The 21,868-nt window shown below is 40.7% G+C and overlaps 2 protein-coding genes across 4 annotated transcripts; both read right to left on the reverse strand.

The window, feature by feature from the left end:
• Window positions 1–270: 270 nt before the first annotated feature.
• Window positions 271–17,370, reverse strand: nectin4b (nectin cell adhesion molecule 4b). Of its 2 annotated transcripts, none has more exons than XM_070919206.1 (11): window positions 17,021–17,370; window positions 12,923–13,123; window positions 11,979–12,146; window positions 9,042–9,320; window positions 6,821–6,938; window positions 5,088–5,239; window positions 4,609–4,774; window positions 4,312–4,387; window positions 3,940–3,999; window positions 2,650–2,844; window positions 271–1,896 (listed from the first exon to the last, which is right to left on the reverse strand). In XM_070919206.1, exons 1-11 carry the CDS (start codon window positions 17,061–17,063, stop codon window positions 1,648–1,650), a joined length of 1,707 nt encoding a protein of 568 aa, XP_070775307.1. In that variant the 5' UTR covers window positions 17,064–17,370; the 3' UTR covers window positions 271–1,647. The 2 variants fall into 2 exon arrangements, with proteins under 2 accessions (XP_070775307.1, XP_070775306.1); XM_070919205.1 differs by having other exon boundaries at window positions 271–1,932.
• Window positions 17,371–19,656: 2,286 nt separating this feature from the next.
• On the reverse strand, window positions 19,657–21,461 carry fcer1gl (Fc receptor, IgE, high affinity I, gamma polypeptide like). 2 transcript variants are annotated; one of them, XM_070919185.1, is made up of 5 exons: window positions 21,308–21,461; window positions 21,055–21,146; window positions 20,625–20,663; window positions 20,173–20,202; window positions 19,657–19,939 (listed from the first exon to the last, which is right to left on the reverse strand). In XM_070919185.1, exons 1-5 carry the CDS (start codon window positions 21,360–21,362, stop codon window positions 19,874–19,876), a joined length of 282 nt encoding a protein of 93 aa, XP_070775286.1. In that variant the 5' UTR covers window positions 21,363–21,461; the 3' UTR covers window positions 19,657–19,873. The 2 variants fall into 2 exon arrangements, with proteins under 2 accessions (XP_070775286.1, XP_070775285.1); XM_070919184.1 differs by having other exon boundaries at window positions 21,302–21,437.
• Between the last annotated feature and the right edge of the window lie 407 nt (window positions 21,462–21,868).

Here is a 21,868-nt window from a genome sequence, read left to right on the forward strand (position 1 = left end):
ATCCGCCTACCAGCAGCTCTAAAGCTCACCAATTAACACGTTACATCTAGTTTGTTTAAATACATACAAAAATAGTCCAGCATATAACCCCCTGTAAATCCACAATTTGTCAATTTCTACACAGATTAAACAAATGACACAGAACATGTTCATTAGTGAGCTTTAGAGGTGCTGGCAGGCAGATTTTGTTATTGTTTGACAGCCAGGCTAACATACAAATATGAGAGTGGTATCGATCTTCTCATCGAACTCGCGACAAGAAAGTGAAGGTGTATTTCCCAAAATGTCCTTTAATACAGATGTTCTCTGAGATTACTGAATCCTGTCACACAGAGTGGGACCAGCCACCCTGTGAAGATCCACTTCTTTTCTACTTGTATCCACAATCTCAATTATTTCTGTCATTATGGAGCGGATGAGGATGTAAACGTCAGAACACGGATAAACCAGGAAATTACTACAGTTTAATACAAATGCTACATTACTGCAGCAGCTCTTGATCAATGATGCCCTTTAACCTCATGTATGAGCTGAAACAAGCTTAATTGTCCCAGGTTATAATAAAGAACAGTGACTTTGTTTTTAAAATGGCATATGCTGTACTTTTATGAATAAACATTTAAACATTTACATGTCAGTTTCTCAGTTTTATAGAAAAACACTGAATGAATATAAAACAATTTACACAAGGAGATATATACAACTGCTTTGACACAGAACGCTGCTTTACAGTTCATCTCCTGCATGTTACTGTAGCTATGAGTTAAACCTGGTCATGGAAACTAGTCTGATAACATATCTGTGTTCAGGTCCTCAGGGTAACAGCCTTTTTGTAGTTGCAGGTACCTGTTAATGACACGACTGTGAACGTACAGTAGCTCCATATATATATATATATATATAATACATACATACACAAATACACACACACTAACGTCTTATCCACAGGTGCATCCAAGCGGAAAATATCACGTTTTGAGCAGAGTTTACTCTTACTAGGCATGGAGCTCAGGAATTGTCTTTGTTCATATGTTCCTCCCTGTTTGTGATGTAAACAAGTTGACAGGATTTATTGGGACTCTCCCTTTATGAATTTAAAATTGTGTGTCCAGCAGTAAAACACCAAAGCAGTAGGATGCAACATTTTAGCGCTGCAGATAATACAGTAAACACTGCGTAACAGGAACCTTTATTCCCTGCATGATCATTTTACGTCATCGTGGTTTGTGAAAGGCAAAACTCGCCGGCCACCTAATTCTCCATCAGTGGATCTTCAAAATAATTCAAAAACCCTGGTGGCCATGAACCTGGTTCGTGTCTGGCTGGGGACCTTCGCTGCATGACATTCACCACCTCTCTCTCTACCCCTCATGTCCTGCCGTCTCTCCACTGTCGACCATCTCATAAAGGCATAAAATGCCCCCAAAAATAATTTAAAAACCTTTATCCTAAAAACATTAAGACAAAAGAACAACAACTCACAAACCAGAGGCAGAAAAATAAGTCTGGATCGTTCTTAGGGGCCAATTACCCACTGCAGTCAATGTGTACAAAACAAACATCCCATTACAAGGAATGAGGTCATTTTCTATGCAGATATGCAGACAGGCTTCCTCTCTTCACATGTTGTGGAGGAGAGTCTGTGGTCTAGATGATCTGTCCTTTGGGGTGCAGCAGAATGGCATTGGAGTGTGGTTTGGGCCTGAGGAGTCCATTACTGTAGTAGAAGTGATTTGTGAGCGCCTCCGAGAGCTGGTAGGAGCTGTTGTCTTCGTCGTCCTGGTGTTCCTCCGCTGCCAACAGGGTGGGAGCCCAGTCCTCTTCATGTGGGGACTCTCCCTCTCTGAGGTGGCTCAGGTCTGGCTCTCTGGGTCCGACGCCGTCGTCCTGCTGGGCCTTCGGGGGAACCAGGGAAGAGGGCAGACCTGAGTCCTGGTATGAACAGCGTAAAAACAGATTACTGTTTCTCTGATAGAAAAATGCCCAATGTTAAGGTTGAATTTTACTTACTTTCATAAATTAAAATGGGGGGAGATCCCATAAAGCTGAAAACACCTGTGGTTCCCCAACTTTGCACAACAAAAATACTGCATGTCTGCTTATGTTTGGGGGAAGTGAAAGTCAATGTATCCAGTCTAAAAGAAGACGGCAATAAAAACACAATACTGTTCCAAACAGCACGCAACACATCATGGAGCGTGTGTCACCCCATACAACATCTACCACCCTGTTTAAGGTGGTGCAGAGTGGTGTATTCTCTGTTATAGCAGTAGCATCAAGTGCCATCGTTTAGCAACAGGTTGGTCAATAATACAGCACTAGTTCTGCTTAAAAACAGAGAGGAAATATAAACTTTTCTACATTTTGGCAGCGTTGAATGCAACCCTGTAGAGTGAAGACTTCCTCTATGAACTGGCTTTATTGAATGAGTGTTCAGTAAAGTAAGATAGCCAATCAGGTCCACAGCAGGTTGTAATGTATTCATTGGTCCAAAACTGGAACAAAGTATCAGCATTGGCAAAAATGAATTAATTGTTTGTGGTCCTTTGCTCCGTCTCCATGACAGTAAATATAAACATGATACCATATGACGCATTACAAACGAAACTAAACGCATTTCAGCCTAATCTCTCAGATGCTGACACATACCAGTGACATGTTGCTGTTCTTCAGGTATGACTCCACCCTCCTCCTGCGCTCCTCCTTCTCTCTGTCCATCTCTGCTCCTCTCAGGCTCTCTCTGCCGTCTGCCCAGACGACGGGACGTCCGAGTCCGTCCACCTCCACGACCCCTGGAGGCCACTTCCCGCCCAGAGTGGACTGGCTGCCTTTGATGGGTCGTTCCTGCAGGCGGGGAGGTAACCCAAACAGTCACAACACTGATAACAACTGTTTGTTTTCTTCTAAACAATAACTATGCACAATGAGCAACTGTAATTCTTTCTTTCTTCATCAGTTGTCATTTAATATACTGTAATGTTGAGTATGTTTGTGTCATAATGGAGGAGAGAGAGCTGGTGGAAACAGACAGATGGTGACTGATGCCACTTTTATGCATTTTTGGTATGAATTTGAATATTTTCATTTAAAATGGGAATATTCAGCATTCAACCAAGATGTTTATTACTAAAATTATGGCGTTTAATGGGACTCTTTGAGTTTTATTCTCTACAATGTCAGAAAATAATTAAAAATGAATGTCACATTTACCAGACCCCAAGGGGACATCTCCACATTGCCTCTTTTGTTCTTTCGCCATTCTGACACCCAAAGATATTTAATTTAATTTAATCTAATTTAATTCTTAATCATATACAACAGAGAAAATACAATATTTTCACACTTCAGAAACTGGAATCATTTTTTTTACTTTAGCAATTATTATTGCTAAATATTGTCAAATAATTTGCTGTTTATCAACTAATCCACAGCTTCCCAAACGTTTTCTGGCTATAATCCCTTTGGAAGCCAAAATCTTTTTTTTAATCAAATGGTAACAATGCTGGAGAGACAACAAAAAGAGCAAAGTTGAATTTTATTAAAATGACATTGTCACGATCATGAGCTGCATGTCTCTCAAGTTAAATTCTGTGATTTTGTCCTCAAAATGTCCTCAAAAAGACATGAGGCTCTCCCGCCACACTGACAGTGAACTCAGTTTTGCATATTTTGGATCGCCTGTTTTTCCTTTCATATGTATCAACAGTCTGTCTTTCTTGTACTTTGTACTTTTTTTTACTGAATAAATCTCGAATCCCAACAGTCTTTCTAGCATCAGAGCACTCATGTTCCTTTACTGTAACCAAATTAATCAAACTCGTCTTCCTCTCCACGTTTTTCCCTCTGGCCATGTGTGTCCGCCCCCCCTCGTAAAGACTCTATGTTTCACTGGAGTGTGTGTGTGGGGGGGGGGGGGTCTGCCCCCTGTGAGGAACTCACCAGAGACATTTGGCTGTTTCTCATTCGGCTATCTACTCTGAGCAGGGCATAATCTTCAGCCTGGAAAAAATAGAGACAGTGAAATAAAGTTAGTGAACATGAACACTAAAGATAAATAAAATGAATCACTCAGAATGAGATATTAACAATAGGTGTCTATGAACACAGCGTGCTATTTGTTTGAAGCTGCAGCAGCCTGTAATCATCGGCCTCCGCAGCAGACACGGCTGCTGACGTGCCAGTGGTTCCACCCCGGCTACGCCCGGCCGGGGCGGGCGTGCCGACCAGGTTTCTCTAAACCCTGCAGGTTATTGTTCTCAGCAGGAGAGTGTGTGTATGTGTGTGTGTGTGTGTGTGTGTGTGTGTCTGTACCTGCACTCTGGGGTCTGTGCTGACAGAGTTCAGTCTTCTGAAGGAGGCTTGTCTGGAGAAGCTGTTAAATTCCTCCCTGGGGAAAAAAAAAAAACACAAAACATTTGGAGGATTTTGCTGAACAATAGTGTCTGAAAATGTAATTTCAGAAAATAAGTCACAGTAAACAGTTTAAGTTTAAAAAGCAGATTACAAGAAAAGCATTTGCAGCCGAGCCGTCATCACTAGGGCAATAAATACAACTCTCACGAGTTTCTCACGACATGACTTTTTCAAGAAAAATGTGGGTCAGCTTACGTTTTTTCGCTGAGCTCCATCTCAAGCTTTTTGTTTTTGCGTCGATGGTGACGGTTGACCAGCAGGACGACAATGACCAGGACCAGGACCAAAGCTGCGGCTGAAGCCCCAATAATGATCAGCAACTGGTTGTCAATGAGGGAGTCGCCCTTGCGTTGAGACGTCTCTGGAAGAAAGATGAGGAAGACATCTGATGAAGCAACAAAACTACAATGACATGTTTCATGCAGTAATTTTGATCCTGGTTGAGTTCAATAGCATCTGTTCATGCCTTCTATCCATCACAAGGGGGCAGCACATTTGCACAATTACTCCAAATCAAAAGGAAGATATTCTCAGTATTTTGATTTTGTTTAAAACTCAGTGTCCCTACTCTCATTTCCTCCTTCCAAAATACCAACAAAGCATACAGTACCAGGACAGTTTCTTATTTTAATCCTGTGTGAACCACTAACAAAGCTGAATTCCCTTGCACGTACCTGTTACTTCCAACTTATACTCTGTTTTTCCTACTCCAACGTTGTTCTTGACCACACACTCATAGACCCCGCTGTCATTCCTGCGGAGGGCCCGTCCAAAAACAAGTTTTCCTCCAACCACAGACACCCCGTCAGGCAAAGCTCCTCCTTTCCTGTGGATAATCAGAGGAAAATGTCTCCATTAATTGACAATGATGTATGACAGAGGTGAACCGATGGACAAACCACACAGAAACCTATGACTCACTGTTTGAAACAATAGCTGTGACTCATTTTGGTGAAATGAACAAAATGCAAATCCGCATACCACTTCAAACTATTTTTTGTTGAAGTGTCAGAGGGGGGAAATATCTAATGACATCTGATCTAAAAACCAGCATGAAATTCATCAACTGGTTTGCATCAAGGAAGTTTTTTCCTTCACACTCCACAGGATCAGGATCAGGTAACCACCAATTCGCATGCACCTGAACCAAAACCTGCTGGGCTTACAACTGCCCCCCATTGATCTGAAAAGACAGAATAAATACTAGGTTTGAGGGATTTAAGCAAGTCCAGCTACCCAAACTGTGCAGCTGAAGCCATCACAGGCCACATAATGGAGAGCCAGTTTCTGAACAGGTCCACTGAGAGGGGTCATGTTGCCCCTGGTTTCACTGTGCTGCAGCAGCAGCTATTTAAACTGCTGCTTTACCCCCTCGAACTGGAGCCGGCTCAGATTTCTTTTCTCAAAACCCCACCTAGCTTCTCCAACCACCCCTTTATAATAGAGTCACAGGTGGAGATTGCATCTGACACAGAGTAGATGGTTGAAAATGATACAGATAAGGTGAGTAATCCACCTTTAGCAGCCAAAAAGATTCTAGTCAATGCAATGAGATGCAGGTACGCATATTTTGTTACTTTAGGACAGAGCCAGGCTAGCTCTTTCCCCCTTGTTTCCAGTCTTTATGCTAAGCTAAGCTAAACGGCTGCTGGCTATAGCGTCATATTTACCATACAGGCATGAGAGTGGTGTCTTCTCATCTCTGGAGAAAAAAGTAAATAAGCAAATCTCCCAAAAGTATTTCTTTAACTAAAATTGAAAACAACCAAAACTCAAGTTTGTACTGATGGACGCGCCGAAGGGTCTGTGGGATTGAAAAGGTTTAATCCAGAATAATCTTAATTTTTCCAGTTTGTCTCATGGCAGAAATATTTTTCACCCAGCTCACAACATTCGATCATTGTGTGTTCAGTCGTAGCTGTAATGGCTGGTACAGTGTCTCTAATTAAAGTGCAGACCCTGTGTTTTACCAGGCATTACAGTGATATTTAAAGCATGGCACTATGATTAAGTGCTTTGCATGTGTCTCCTGCTCTTCCTCGTGTCGCTTACTCCCTCCCTCCCTCGTGTGAAAAGATCTCCCTCGCTCTTTTTCCAACTTCAGATTGTGCAACACGACACCAGAGCTTTTATTCCGCGGTGAATTGATCGAGGAGAGAAAAGGCGCCCTGCTTTAGATTGAAGCACACGTCTTTGTTGTTCATGGGTGTGTAGTCCATGTGTATGCGTGTTAGCGGTGGCTTATGTATGTTTTGAGTCACATTCCAGTGCCATGTAAAGAGCAATTTAGCAGCACAGATAGCATTACAGTCGGGTGGATTAACACGTAATTGTCAGATTCTTGCCGGCAGCCAGACACAGTTAAAATGTAGATATGTATGAGCGGCAGCCAGGCTGATGGCCGTACCACATCCAGGTGATGTTCTGAGGTTTGGGGTATCCTCCGCTGCCGCAGACCAGCTCGGCTGTCTCCAAACCCACAAACCAGTCTCCTGTGGCAGTGGAGATGGTGGCATCTGGGGGGTCTGACACAGAAACACAGACGTAAGCACAAAGAGAAAGCCCTGTATGTTAGCAGAGATGGTCATTTAAAGACAGATGAGGCTTTATTCATTTTTACTTTATTTATCCAAAGGTGAAGTTGCCTCAGAATCGACACTGTTACTTCAGCGTTACTCAGAGAGTCTCGAGGCCTGGCTATGAAGTCCCGAGTCAAGTCGAAGTACTAAACTTTGTGTTTCGAGTTCTAAACAAGTCATTTCGCACCAAATTTAACAGTAACACTATATTATTCTTTATATATGTATAACATTTGTATTCATTACTTCCAAATAAACATTTACAAGCAAACTTATCAGGGGAGTTCTGGTGTAGCATGTTATTCCAGTGACAATTATATGTCATTTCTGAGTCGCATGTTTTTGTTGCTGACGACAGCAGAGTCTTTACATCTGAATGTGACAATCTGAGGTGTCTTCTGAGGTCTGTCTGCTGCCAAACAGGTCTTTTCCTCCTGCTCTGGAGGATGTGATCGGCTGTCAGATTGATTCAAGGACTGTACGTATGTCAGGAAAATGAAAAGTCAAGTCTAAAGCCATCAGATTCGTGAGTCCACTCCTCTGGACGTCATTGAGCTGTTTGTTACACTGGACAAAGAACAAGGGATCCAACTTGCCAATGTTGTCTAATGTTTAGTCTACTGTCCCCTATTTATTTTCACAGCAGGAAGGTTAAGCTATACAAATATCTCTCGCGGGGCAGATAGAGGGGCAAAATGTCATTGGTTAAATTGGCCATTAGCAGGAGGAGCTAAAAGAAATTGGCCCATAGCCTGGTGGAGAAGGCTGAACTGAACATACAGTTACAAAAGTCAGTGTGCATACTAAAACTACTTCATTTCAGTGCATTATTGTCCCAAAATGCCATGCTCAACACTCACAGCTGCAAAAAAATATAAATAAATTGTGGTAGAAATACTCTGAAATGGTCTCAGAAAACTACTTTGTTCTTATTTGAGAAGTCACAGTTTATTTGTCAGACAGCTATTCTTCCTCAGGTCCATAGAAAAAAATGACTAAAACAATTTCATTTCTGTAAATGTAATATTACATACATACACATACATAATACATAATACATACAAATAAAACAGGTAGTCACAGTGAGACTTTCTTGATTCTTGTATACTAACTGCAAAAAAACGGTATACTGTAACTATTAGTATATAGTAAATCCTGTGTACAATTAGTATATATAGTATTGATGTACAACATATTAATGCTGACTAAGTGATTAGGTTAGATAAGCTTGACCATTCAAGTTCAAACAAGCTCTAAAATAACTCATCTTGGTAAGCCTGCAAACTACTAACCTAATTAAGTCCTGAATGGCACAGTCATGGCCGATAACATCACTGTCATTTATGTTTTTATAAGTTTTCACTTTTTCACTACAGACACGTTGACATGTCATTGCAGGAAAAGCACAGGCGAAGCTCATAATATTAATATTGGCAGCATTTCATTTAGGTGTTCCCGTCCCAGGACTCTGGTATGACTTCCTTACTGACACACCTAAATCAAACAAAATGATCATTACTGTTATCTGTTAGTTGTTTTTGCCATATTTCCTACATACTACAGATGTTCTCAGCAGATTTTGAGTATGTGTGAATGTTTGCACTGGAAAAATGGATAAAATTCAGTACACTCAAAAAGTACACGTACTATAAAACAGCGGCCAAAAAACATCAAAACAACCTGTGGATTGTGGTGAGACAGCTCAGAGAAGTATTAAATCTGAGCTGTCACATTTTGCTTTGCTTTTTTGGTCAAGTTTGATTGACATGGACATCTGCAGGTGTACTGCATAGTTCCTGTTAGTACAAAATGTAGTACAGTACACTATGACATGAGAATAGAAGATACTGTATACAGCTGGAATGTAGCATGAGATTAGAACACATGTCTGCTGCGAAAAAGACCTGTACCTGCTTTGTTTTTGCACTTCGACAATAGGTAGGTCGTTGGTTTCTCCCATCAAGAAAACATTAAATCATAATTAAATCTGCACTCTGCTTTACTTCTGCATTGTTGGTCTCGTTTGCCATCATTATCAGCTGTACTCACACTGGACCACCAGGCGGTTTGAGATCCTGCGCGGCTGCTCCAGGCCGGGATGCCACACCAAACAGTCCAGCTTCTTCCCATTCATGCTGCGCAGGGGGTGCAGGGAGTAGTAGCTGGACACTGACCCGCCGTCGCTGGTGCGGTTCTGGGACTGGCCTGGCAGGTCGGTGTCCCAGGAGACATGGGGCAGCGGGCGGCCCACGGCTCGACAGGTGGCGACCACGCGGTACGACTGGCCCTCCACCAGCAGCACAGGCTCCAGGGAGGCGATGGGTAAAACTAAAAGAAGAGGAGGAGGAACAAGGTGAGCTTAGGATTTCAAGTTCTTTGAGACATTAAAGACTTAAAATCTCCCTTCACTCAAAAATGTGTTTTGCTTGTTGTTACTTCACTTGGATGTTTGAGCTTCACTGTGCAGAATGACGTGTGTGCAGAGTTTGACACTTGACGGCTGTTCTCACATTCAGCTGCTGAAGGAAAGTTAAATCTTAAATCTGAGTTTAACACGCGTACCGTCGAGCAGGATCCAACCGTGGTCCGATATTAAACCTCCAGTTTAACGTTTTAAAGGAATATTTTCACAGATTCTGGATGAAGGAGCAAATACATATTTTTATATGTCATTAAACTTGTCTGGAGCGGATTCTTAATTCAGTTTTGTTCTTTTTATTTGCCTGATTTTATTTAATTGAAGTCTCGAAATGTCTTAATCTTGATTTTCGTGTGTAAAGCAGCTTGTACATTTTTTTCTGTCTGTATAAATTGTTTACTATTATAGTTTCTCATTATGTTTTTACATAGAACAGAGACATCGAAAACAAACCAATACATACTACAGAAACATCTAATTAATGTTTTCATTTTCTTGAAGTATAAAAAATGAAAATGATCTTAACTTACTTGTTTGGAAGGTAATTACAAAAAAAACAATAAAAGCAGTATTAGTATTAAGAGATGTAATATTATTATGAGTGATGCACATTCCCTACAATTAGGCATTGTTACTGCATTAAGATTTAATTAATGCTTCCCAAAGCCGGCTCAAAGCTAATTTGTCTTAACCTAAAATGACCTAACGTCTGCACTTAAAACCAGGATTTCACTAAATGTTTCTGTATGTTTGTCATTGTATGTCAGGGACAAGTTTGAGCAACGAGCTCTTCATCTTCTTCAAGAATCTTGTTGCAGAAAGATTCAGATAAGAATACTGGTCCAACAAAAAGACCTTAAATACATCCTGGAACACAGAGAAGACCACAATCAAGAAAACAAGGTGCCACCAGGATCTCACTGAGCCATCCACGACGGTGGTGGAGTGAAACTGATAACTACGTCATGAACACTCATCACGTAGAGAATTCACTTTCTAACTAAAAACATCATCAAGTTCATCGGGAATGTGCAAGAAGGCAGTCTTGCAAAACCATGTGGCCAAATGTCACCACATTTTCACATACATGCATTTCTGTTTTGTTCCACTGCTCTGTCACTAACTGGTCTAACACGATTGTGATTCACACCCCGGTCATGACAGCCATCACTGTTGTAAACACTCGGTGCCTGGTAAATCTTTCCCCTGGTGTTCGGTTTATCAACGCAGAAGACAAAACAGGTATTTAGCATTAGCAGAAATAGCCTTTACGGATTAGCACACAAAGAAAAGGGCACCACCTGTAGGAGCTTTGTAAACAAAAACATGACATCACAGTAACGGCCCCAGTGTTTGACTGACAACTGACTGATCCTGCACATCTTTTAATAAGAGATGAGAGTGAATAAAAATCACATCAATCAAATCAAAGAACTGACCAAAAACTGGAGTGTACATAAGAGATCTCCTTTGGTAATTCAATAATTTTGTGGTTGAATGTTTATGGCTTAAAGAGTCAAGAGAATTCAGTGCTGGAGGTTGTCAGTTACTGGTGTGCGTGTTTCTGTTGGTTTGTCTGATCTGCGGCGTGTTAGGACAAGTTTACGACTGAGCCGTCACCGCTGATGACTAGCAGCGAAACGATAAAAGTCATTAAGAACAGATAGCATCGCTGCAGGCTTTTCTTTCAAGGAGGAGCCATTAAAAAAAAACAACAGCTTTCTCACAGCTGCAGCAACGCAACCCTCTCAGGAAGTGACGAAGGAGGAGATCCAAAAAAATCTGGTATTGAATCCAAATTTTGTCAAAGCCAATACTTGTTTTCTTGATACTAATAGTTCAGTCATTTATTTCAAGAGTGAGGTTGGCACTGGAAACAGGTGTGATTTTATGACTGAAGAAAGTTTTGGACGTCTTCTACAGAGTGAAGGTCTCAGAAGTGCTTGGTGGAAGTTGCTCGACGTCGAGTCTGATAATAATATTGTCATTTTACTGCTGTTATTTTTGTCTACTCTGTATATACGATCCTCCTCTGTTGCTCTTCCTGAAGTCTAAACATAAAAGGTGCAAAACGCTTTGAGGCAAATTTGTGATTTTGGGCTATATAAATAAAATCTACTTGACCTGGAAACGCACCCCAAACCGAATCAAACCCTGTGGTTCGGCCCTGTTTATCTTTTGTGCCCTCTGCACCTTGTTTTGGCACAAAATCAGCCTCCCAATGTGAGCTACTATCTAGCTGCAGTATCACCAACATGCCTTATGTACCAAAGAAAATCGTCTAGCAGATTCTGGGTACATTTTTGCTTTTTAGTTCCATTTCAAACTTCATATTTTTCACTTGGTATTAAGCAGTTACAAAAAAATAAAAAACCTTTTGCTTTTCACCCACTGAAACTTCAGATATGCTGTCAGTGTTTGTGGCCACGTTGGCAAAGCTGCTGAATTTCCCCTGGTTGCTTTTTCTTCTATGAGGATGATTACGGTGTAAACATCATTACAGCAGCTCTGATAGGATTAGGAAGGTGTGGGAGAGAGGAAAGAGAGAGGAGGAGGATGAGTCTTACTCCACACGGTGAGTGTGATGTGCCTCTCAAAGTTTCCGTTGGGGAAGCTGGAGATGCGGCAGGTGTAGCTGCCCTCGTCCGACTCCTCTGTGCTGGGGATGAGCAGAGCCGAGTTCACCGTGGGGCTCCCGCTCTCGAACCTCACCCGGCCAGAGTAACGCCCAAACTCTGAAATACAAAACAAAGTCTTCAGCTCAGGCCAGATAATACGTCCACCATCGTTTACAAAGCTCAAATAGACAAAAACTGACACCTTAAAAATAGAGCATTAACTCTAAGAAAGGAAAATACATTATTAGACACTGGCAAAATAAACCAGCATTTATCCAATGCCGTCACAACCCCACCCTACAGACAAATAATCCAGGTGCTACAGTCTCAGGTATGATCTCATCTCAAACCACACTGTAGTGCAGTGTTGCCAGTCTTTTATCACAGAGTTATGACTGAATAATACTTTGAACAGAAAAAAGGTTAAATCTAGTTGTAATAAGTTAATCAGTCACTGCATGAGTCTTCATCATAATACTTTATTGGAATTTAGCCGAACTTTTTGTAGGTCGAAACCACCCAACTGGTACAAAAAGTAGCTCAAATTATCAATGACTAACTGCCTTCCAAAAACAACATTTAACCGCTCAATTAAATAAAAAGTAACTGAAAACTTTCCAATACGGTAACACTGCTATAATGTTAACCATTCAATATCTGCTGTAGCCAATTTAGACAGACAGTAGAAACAGCTTGGACTTAATTCACCTTCTTGTAAACAAATCCGTAAAATGATCAATGGAACAATCTGTGGTTTATCCTGAGTGCAGTTTAATACAATTCATTGTGTTATACAATTCAAAATAACTGTAGTATTAATTTTCAGTCTGTTGTTGGCATTAAGCACTATACACACTCTGTATACCGCAGTGTATATATAAATTAATATTTACCTGTGTGGCCGTCCATGAAGTGGGCAGTGATGATCTGGTCCTTGCTGCCGTCTGTGAGCTCCTTATACCAGGTGACCTGCACCACCTTCTCCCCCCCCTCCACCTGGTAGTGACAAGGGAGCCTGGTCTGACTCTCCGCCAGGGAGCGCAGGGAGGTGACGAGCTGAGGAGGCTCCACGAAGTCAGCCTGCACACGCACCGCTGAGGAGAGAGGACTTCATCAGATAACGTAGAGGGATTGTAATGTGGAGACTGCTGAGAACCGATCAACTGAAAGGTCTGTCGATTATCAAAAATCTTCTCTGGCTCTGATTATTTTGACATTTCATAATTTATAGACCAAATTATTAGCAAAAAATAACTGAGTGAAACACAGTTACAGTCTGCTGTTTATGCAGTTCATATGGCTTGCGGTGATTGGCAGTATAAAGCTGATTTTAGACTTTTATTATCCATTAATTAATTAGTGCTGAATTAGTCGATCATGATCGATTAGCAGGTTAAGCAGGTGTAATGTTTACTGTGCTCACCATCTTAGCACAGTGCTAACACTAGCTAATTAGCACTAAATCCAAAGTGCAGATGAGGCTGATGGGAAATGTCATTCGTTTTGCAGGTCATGAATAAAGTATTGTACAAATTGAAATTTTGACCTGATGATGGCACTACATGTAAAGTCAGAGGATCAGAGTCTTTAAAATTCACCCTGAGGGGGATGTGAATGAATATCTGCACAGCATTTCAATAGCTGTCCAGACATCTCACTAAAAGCCAACAATGTCAACCTGCTGTTGACACAAGAGGAAAAGTCAGGAGATCATCAAAGTCATTAGTATTCATCCTCTGGAGACCTTGAATGTCTGTATTTTCATGGTAATCCCTCCAACAGATGTGGAGATATTTCAGTCTGGACCAAAGTGGTGGAGTAACCCCCCCCCCCCCCCCCCCGACCGCCACCGTCATCCCAGGAGTCACGGCTACAACAACCCCAAAAATTTGCTGATTCCAGCTTCTCAAATCTGTTTTATATCATTATGACTTCAATATCTTTGGCAGACATAACAAGCAATCTAAAGACATCAGCTCTGGGAACTTGTGATCAGCATGTTCCACTATTTTCTGATATTTCATAGAATAAAAGATGAAACTATAATACAAATAATAGCTGCTGCCCTAATTTTCTTTTTCTACAGTGACACAGTTTCCTTCTAGACTACAACTGCAGACATACAGAATATACACATGTAAATCCAAAACCAACTTTCCCTCTTTACACATTGTACTCTCTTTATTAGCAGTCAATCCAACTAATTTCTATACACTTGATCCTGTTAAAGATCGCAGGAGGGATTGGTGACGTTTTCCCATAATGCACTGGGCGAGACAGGTTTGTATATGCACAGACAAACACATTCAAACTCTCATTCACACCTACAGGCAGTCACCAGTTCACAGAACCTGCTTGTCTGTTGACATGCAAACCCCACAAAGAAGAGGGGGCAGTTTGAACACAGGATCTTCATGCTGTGAGGCGACAGTGCTAATAACTTCAACAATAGTGCTTTTATGTTTGTTAATTCTTTCCTCAAAAAGCACAAACGTCTCCCTGATTGTGAACAGACAAAGAGCTTCTGTGACAGAGGAGAGTTTTAGTGTTTTATGATGGTTCAGGTGCTGTTTTTGAAGTTTTTCCACATTGACTTTACACGTGTGTTATATTAGATCATTTACTTTATAATTCCTTGACAGTTCATTATTCTGCTGTCATTGTTTTAAAGTCTGGATATGAGACAGGTTTTTCTTCTTTTTTATACATATTAATTTGTAGTCTGTGAATCTTGACATACAACATGCCGTGTGTCTCATTTTAAGAATGTTTTTCTTAATTATGGATGCAGTAGTTGCCTCAGGTATCTCAGGTCTGGCTCTCCTTTTGATTGGTTGCTGCCGTCTGTTGCTTTAGTATAAAGACGTTGCAGGAATTCAACTTTTTTTTAGTACAGCAGCACTGAATGTTACTCCATTTTATTAAAGCGTTTTAATAGAATATTCAATATTAACCCTATATTAAATGGCAGCTTTTAGCAGCTTCTCATATCAGCGAGCTGTCTAAATGACTAAGACTGATTGTACTTTTATCACACCTGGTTAAAAGTCTACATCTAAGTGTGGGACAGACACACAAGCGTGAGTGAAAAGGGTGTGAGAAAGCAATGCATCAACAACTCAAACAGGAAAAACCAAACATTTGCCCTTTGATTTCAGAGGTGAACACAGTTGTTTTTTTCTTCCTGTGGTTACTGATTCATGAGCTCAATCAATGATTGCACTACAGCCGACATGGGACGCGAACTCAGTCCCACGCAGTCGGTGCAAGGACACACCGACAAAACGGTGACACTGAGAAGTGGGGAAACTCTTCACACGCACACGCACACACACACACACACACACACACACACACAGAAAGTTTAAATTTGGCCAACAAAGACCTTCAGTGTGGGCGACCTAGTTGTGGAGCAGAGAGAGAGAGAAAGAGATAGAGGTAGACACAAGACTGACATTAGAGGAAGGCAAAGAGAAATTAAGACAGAGGTGAGAGGTGAGTTACACACAGAGAACAGAGAGGTGAACACAAAACTGAACACACACACACTCTAGACAAACACGGGTTCACAAGGCTGCTATACAAGCTTTTCCTGTTCCCTCAGGATCACAGTAACTTTATCACACTTAAAAAAAAAAAAAAACGACCTGAACTGTGCATTTGCTCTTTTAATTGGAGCAGCACAGGCTTCCAGTTGTGTCTGAGTTTAATCGCCACTGAATAAGGAAACAAAAGCAGCCGGCGACAGAATTAGTCACAAAAACAGGAAGACGCAGGTTGGGCAACAAGATGTGATTCATGGTTACTAAAAAGTAAGAATGTGACTGAGCCACATTCTGTTACGCTGCTTTTTTCTCCACACCTGCAGGGACAAACAAACGCACCACAGGGTCACAAGTACGTGGACACAAAAAAACATTACACCCAAATGCGATCCCGTTCCAAAACTATGGGCATTAATCTGCTGCTATGACGGCCTCCACTCATCTGTGAAGACCTGGCTGCTCCCATCCAGCCACGGGAGCGTTAGTGAGGCCGGGCCATAACGTCTGGCTCACAGCTGACCTCTCAAAGGTGTTGGATGGTGTCTGTGCAGGCCAGTCAAGTCTCTTCTACACCAAACTAAGAGAGCCATTTCTTTATGAACTGAGGGGTGTGGATCCCATCATTTTTAAAAAAAAACAGCCCCAGACTAATGTAACAGTGGACATTTGGCCAAAGATTGTTTTCTGTATTCATGAAACATCCATCTTCAATATTTGGTCGTTAATCTACAAAAAAGGGAACCACACATGGAACATTTGACAGAAATGGACCGTACCACTGAGATCAGGGGTGTCCACATACTTTTGGCCATTTAGTGCAACTACAGCCAACAATAATCAGACAGTAACAATGAACAGATTTAGAGGGTAACAACAGACATACTGAAGTTATCCTACAGGCCACATCAACTTCTGACAATATTACAGAAATATTATACAGGTATGTTTTTCTTTAAAAAGTACCCAAGTGACTACAGCTTCCCCTCCAGGTGTTTATAGGAGTGTTATGGTGTTATTATAGCAACAGAACAGGAAATGTAAGTTACCATGAAGCACCTTAAGGTTACTGTCTACTTCCATCTTTCCCCTTTTTCTTTTCCCGTAAATCAGTTTGCAACTTCTCTTAAGGAAGTTGCTAGCTTGCTCTCTATTAGCTCAAGTATATTATATACTTATAAGTATATTAATGACTCTAGAAAGGTTACAGTTAACTCAATGTTTAGTATCAGACATACAACAAGTCAATCTTAGGAATATTACAGTCCCCTTGTTTAAGAATGCTTTGACACTTTTGGTATAGCAACTTTAATTTCTGGACCACCACAGCTTTAAAAAAAAACAGCAGCACCAGACTGACAGTACAGACAGTACAGACAGTACAGACAGTGGAGGTTGTATAAGACAGACAGTGCATTGTCATGTAAATTAATGTAACAGAAAACTCACCAAGTAGTAAAAGCAGCGCCTGCAGACGCTTCAACAACTCCATCTTTTAGTCCAAAAAATAAAAGCTCGTCTGAATCAACTTCCTGTCTCGGCTGTTAAATGTGTTGACGTTAAGCTTTCATCATCGATGTGTGCTTTACGTTCAGACAGGTGCAACAGGTGTTCCTCCTTTTCAGATCTCATATATGATGCTCAAAAGATAAAAGTCCTCGGCTGGTGTCCGCTAACACGAGCTGTAAACTGCATTAACTTCATGTCGAGTGCAAACACAAGTCCTCTGCTGCACCTGGAGGGGCAGAGCAGCAGAGAAATACATGTCAAGAGATGAACGGAAACACTGGGAAGTATCTTCGAGCTGACACAGAAAAGAAAAAGAAAGCGTGTAGCGACCGAACAGACACCTGCGTGTTTGCCACGCACAGGTTTGAGCCTCTACACCTGTCGGCCACGGCCCCGCCCACTGCTCCAGATGGACACGCCCACTTGATGATGCGTTCTCGTCGCGTTGAGAAAGTCGGACGTGTGGGAGTTTCCAGTTTTGCACCTGAAGTGTAAAGAGTTCTTCTAACATTAAAATTAAAAAAGCAGACTTCCTGCTACTTGATAAGCTAATTTAATTAGATGTTATTTATTCAAACAAATGTTGACAAGTAATCTGTAAACTTTATAGTAGTCGAAAAAGAAAACGATAGATCAAATAAAAACACAATGTACTTTGAGACAACAAACTCCTACAGAGGATTCAGCTGAAACGTTGGTTAACACAGTTAAAGGCCAATGATTAACTGTTATAAGTTTACTCGGCTATGAACATGTAGGATAGGCCTTTTAAAAGAGCTTATGAGTGACACACATCTTTAATTTCCCACCATTGTATGAATACACAAAGGTTATTTTTCTGTTTATTTCGGCTAGAGCAAGATTTTATCTTTGCTTTCTGATTGGGTTGTGCAAATTTGAACCTTCCTTCAAGCCATGCTGGACATATCATAATTACAAAATGCCCCAAACAGTTGTAATTTTCAGCTCTGACTGTCAGCATGGTGGACATAGCGGGAAACTTGGAAGCCGATCTGTAGTAAGAGCTGTTTTTGTTTAGACGTGGTACTTTCATACTTAAATTCATAAGTTTGAGTTTTCCCAGGATGACCTGAACGCAGCACCACTCCGTGTGGAATTCCAAATAAAGTTTTTCCAAAACAGCCTGACTGTTTGTCTCTGACAGGAAGACGCTCCTGTTGGTTCAGCAGCTTGTCTGTTGGCTGGTGCTGATGATCAACAGCTTCATTCATATATAACAGCATGGATGCATGTCACATTTTCTCCCCCAAAAATATAGAAACAGCATGTTGAAGTGAAACAGCCCTGCTGCAGTCATTCCTTTGCTCATCCTGAACAGGAGTAGGAGCTTAATACTACAAATGAATCTGTGTTGAATTTCACAGTTAATTGAAAAATGTTTTTTTTAAAAAGTGTAAAAATAGAATCAAACAGTAAAAAAAATAAACACACAAGCCGAAAAAGGTCGATTCAACTACGTTTATTATGTTGTTGCAAGAAAGAAAACGAACTTCTCTCACAGCGGCATGTTTAATGATAGTGATAATATGAACAACACGTAAAGGCTAATAGGTGCTAATTTCACCATTATGCAAATGCAGCTGTGGCCTGTGTGTCTTGCTTAAGTTAAGGTGAGTGTGTTGCAACAGACAGCTGGATGAATGAGCGAGTTTCTCGTGTCGTTGTGAAGAGCCTCAGGGAAAACAGCTCACAGCCACAATGTACAGGCTGTTATGAATCTGTCTTGAATACATTTCAACTTATGTTTCTATGTAAGTAGCTGTCACACAGGGAGAATGAAACAGGCACCTTTTACAGTGAAAGTGTGTGATTCTTGTGCTTCTGCTGCAGCTGTTATAATGTTCATGTTATAAATGAACATTTCTGAGACATAAAAACAGTTGTTAGTTTTACTTCCTGGATACTCAGACCGAATACTTCCTTAATTCTGGTTATTTGTGATGTTTGAAACTAAGATTAAATCTAATTTTGCTAGATATGAAACAAATTGGACATGTAATCTTACAAATGTTACTGTTTTCTGCCATAAACATAAAACATATCAACTAAAAGTAGTTGTTGAGATTTGTTTTGTGTTTGAAAACTGCTGATGAATTGCAGTAATCAAATGTTGAATGAAGCTTGTTGAAACTACATGTTTCAAACATATTTATAGCAAAACCAAACTGATGCTTCAATTTCAGTACTTTTATCATTTGATTTTACTGCAAAGCACATTGTAACTTTGTTTTGAGAGGTGCTATATAAATAAAGTTATGAGTCATTATTGTTATTATGGACAGCTTCAAAATATTACTTATTTGTGAGAATCTGCTGATTTTCCCTGTTTCACTGTAAACTGAATATCTTTGGGTTGAGATTAGATTAATTGCTAATAAAAAATAATCATTAGGTTAACATAGTACTCCTATATATATATATAAATATATATACACAAGTACTCCTAAAATTACCAACAAAGGGAACTATTACCAACAAAGGGAACAGATGACCAACAAATGATTACGTTTAAACTTCTGTTTTCTTAGTAAAAGCAGTTGTGAAACAGAGCAACGTGAGGTGAAAACACACTACCGTAGGCTTTATTAATAAATTGTTCAATTAATTTAATTAAACATTTCTTGCATGCATGACATAAAGTTTAGAAATAAAAGTAGTATTTTAACAACAATAAAAAAGCCGCAGGTTAACACAACTCAATATACAGAATGAAGCTTCAGAGATTCAACACTGTGTTTCTGGGCTCAGCATCCTCTCTGCACCGAATCTTCATCAGACAATAGGCTTTTTATCTATTTTGATGGTCTCGTAGGTATCAGTGCTGTGAAAGGTCAGACCCTGCAGGACACACACACGAAAATAGTGAAAAATAAAAGCATCTGATGTAAAAGCAAAACTACATTTCTACAAAAAACAATGCAGTATTTCCTTCACTGAGTCTAAGAGTGATTCTTTCTTCTGACAGCCAGGTAGAATTAAAAAAGTCCTTCACCATCCGCTGTGCGGTAAACTGTCACTTTTCCATCATGTGCCTTTTTAAATATCTTTTTAAGCATTAGATTGAGTCTCACCGCATAGATGTCTCGCTCTGCGGGCTGCTTCTGCGGGAAGGAAACAGGTGAGAGGAATTATCAAGTGTGCTTCAGTAACAAACACAAACACAGGGCTGGCTGTGTGATATTTGAAACATCTATTATTTCGACTCGGTGTATCTATATGGGTGTAGATTATCTGATGCACTCTAAGCTTTTAGGATCAGTTTGACGTTATTCTGCATGCATACAACAATTAGCAGGAAGTCGGATTTGACACATTGGTGGAAACTGTGACTGTATAAATAATGTAGGTTGGTGGTCAGCTCAAGCGTACAGGAAATGTAAGAATGGGGTTGGCTTAAGCAGAACTACCACAAAATGAAACCAAAGCATCAATAAAAAACTTTTCCCAAGCACATTTCACTTAATCATAACTGTCCTGTATTTTTATTCCTCACGATAATACAGATACACAACTTTAATTTTACCTCAGGGTGATTGGCAGGCGTTTTTATGGCCGGACTCATCTGTCAGAAATAAACCAGAAAGCTCGGGATGGAGTGATTCACATCATATTCATAATGAGGTGTAAATTAAGAGATTGAACTGGTAAAAGTACTGAAATATATATATATAAAATTGGCAAACAATTGAAAAAAGCTGTCAGATACATTCCTACAGTGAACAACTTATTTAAACTACTACTTAACTAGAAAAGTACAGAGAGTGAAAGTATCATGTAAAACATTTTTATTAGCTGGCGGAAAATCTTCATAACAAAACTGTTAATATATTATAAATAATCATATTTTTGTGAGTATTATAAAGTATCATAAAGTACTATAAAGTATCACGTTCACACGGCCATAAGGAACATTCATCATGGTGGTGTGTGTGAGTTGTTCCTGTCTGTCTTACCCTCAGTCTGCAGTACAAGACGGTGAGAATGATGCCGTAAAGGATGAGAATCCCATCCAGGATGTAACATAAGCTCATGTCTTCAATGGCCTCTGCACACAGAAAACACATCATCCTAAGTCTTCATCATTCGCCATCATCGCCTCCAGCAGAAAGCCTTCAGATGTCCCGACGCCTGAGAAGTTTCAGTGCTACAGGGACCTCTGACATCTTCCCACAAGAGCTCAAAGAAATCACATTTACTGACCCTCACCGGTGCAGGTGGGACTCATCACCAGAAAGGCAGCGATAAGCAGCGCTCGCACCATCTTACCGGGTGGGCTGCAGAAAAGATGGAGGGTGTGTTGTGATGCTCCTTTGTCGGCTGTCAGCGAGATCTCTTTTAAAAAAAACCTCTGAAGTGAGCAGCAGCGAACAGGAAGCCCGGGGCTCTATGTCCGTTTTTGGGGGGGGGGGGGGGGGGGGGGGTTGAAGCCGTGAAACCCACACGCCTACCACAATGCCATCCTCACTTCACTGAAGTTCCTCTAAGACTCTTGAAATACTATTGCTCAAATCCAGTGACACAGTGCTTTCAACAGCGTTGGTGAGAAGAGAAACCTGGAAGCAGAAAGCAGAAGCTGCGTCGGTGTCTCAAGACGACTAATGTCAAAACAAAGACGGTCATTTGGTTCATGTTTGTGCCGATGAAAACTGAAGCAACGTCAACAGGTTCTTCCTCTTGTGAGCCTTCACCAACTTCCCACGCTGCAAATGAAGTGACAAAAAGAAGACATATAAGGAATAAATGGTTTAATGATGGAAAACTGCCTAA

The sequence above is a fragment of the Enoplosus armatus genome, chromosome 14 (assembly GCF_043641665.1).
Source record: "Enoplosus armatus isolate fEnoArm2 chromosome 14, fEnoArm2.hap1, whole genome shotgun sequence".
Classification (NCBI taxonomy): Eukaryota; Metazoa; Chordata; class Actinopteri; order Centrarchiformes; family Enoplosidae; genus Enoplosus; species Enoplosus armatus.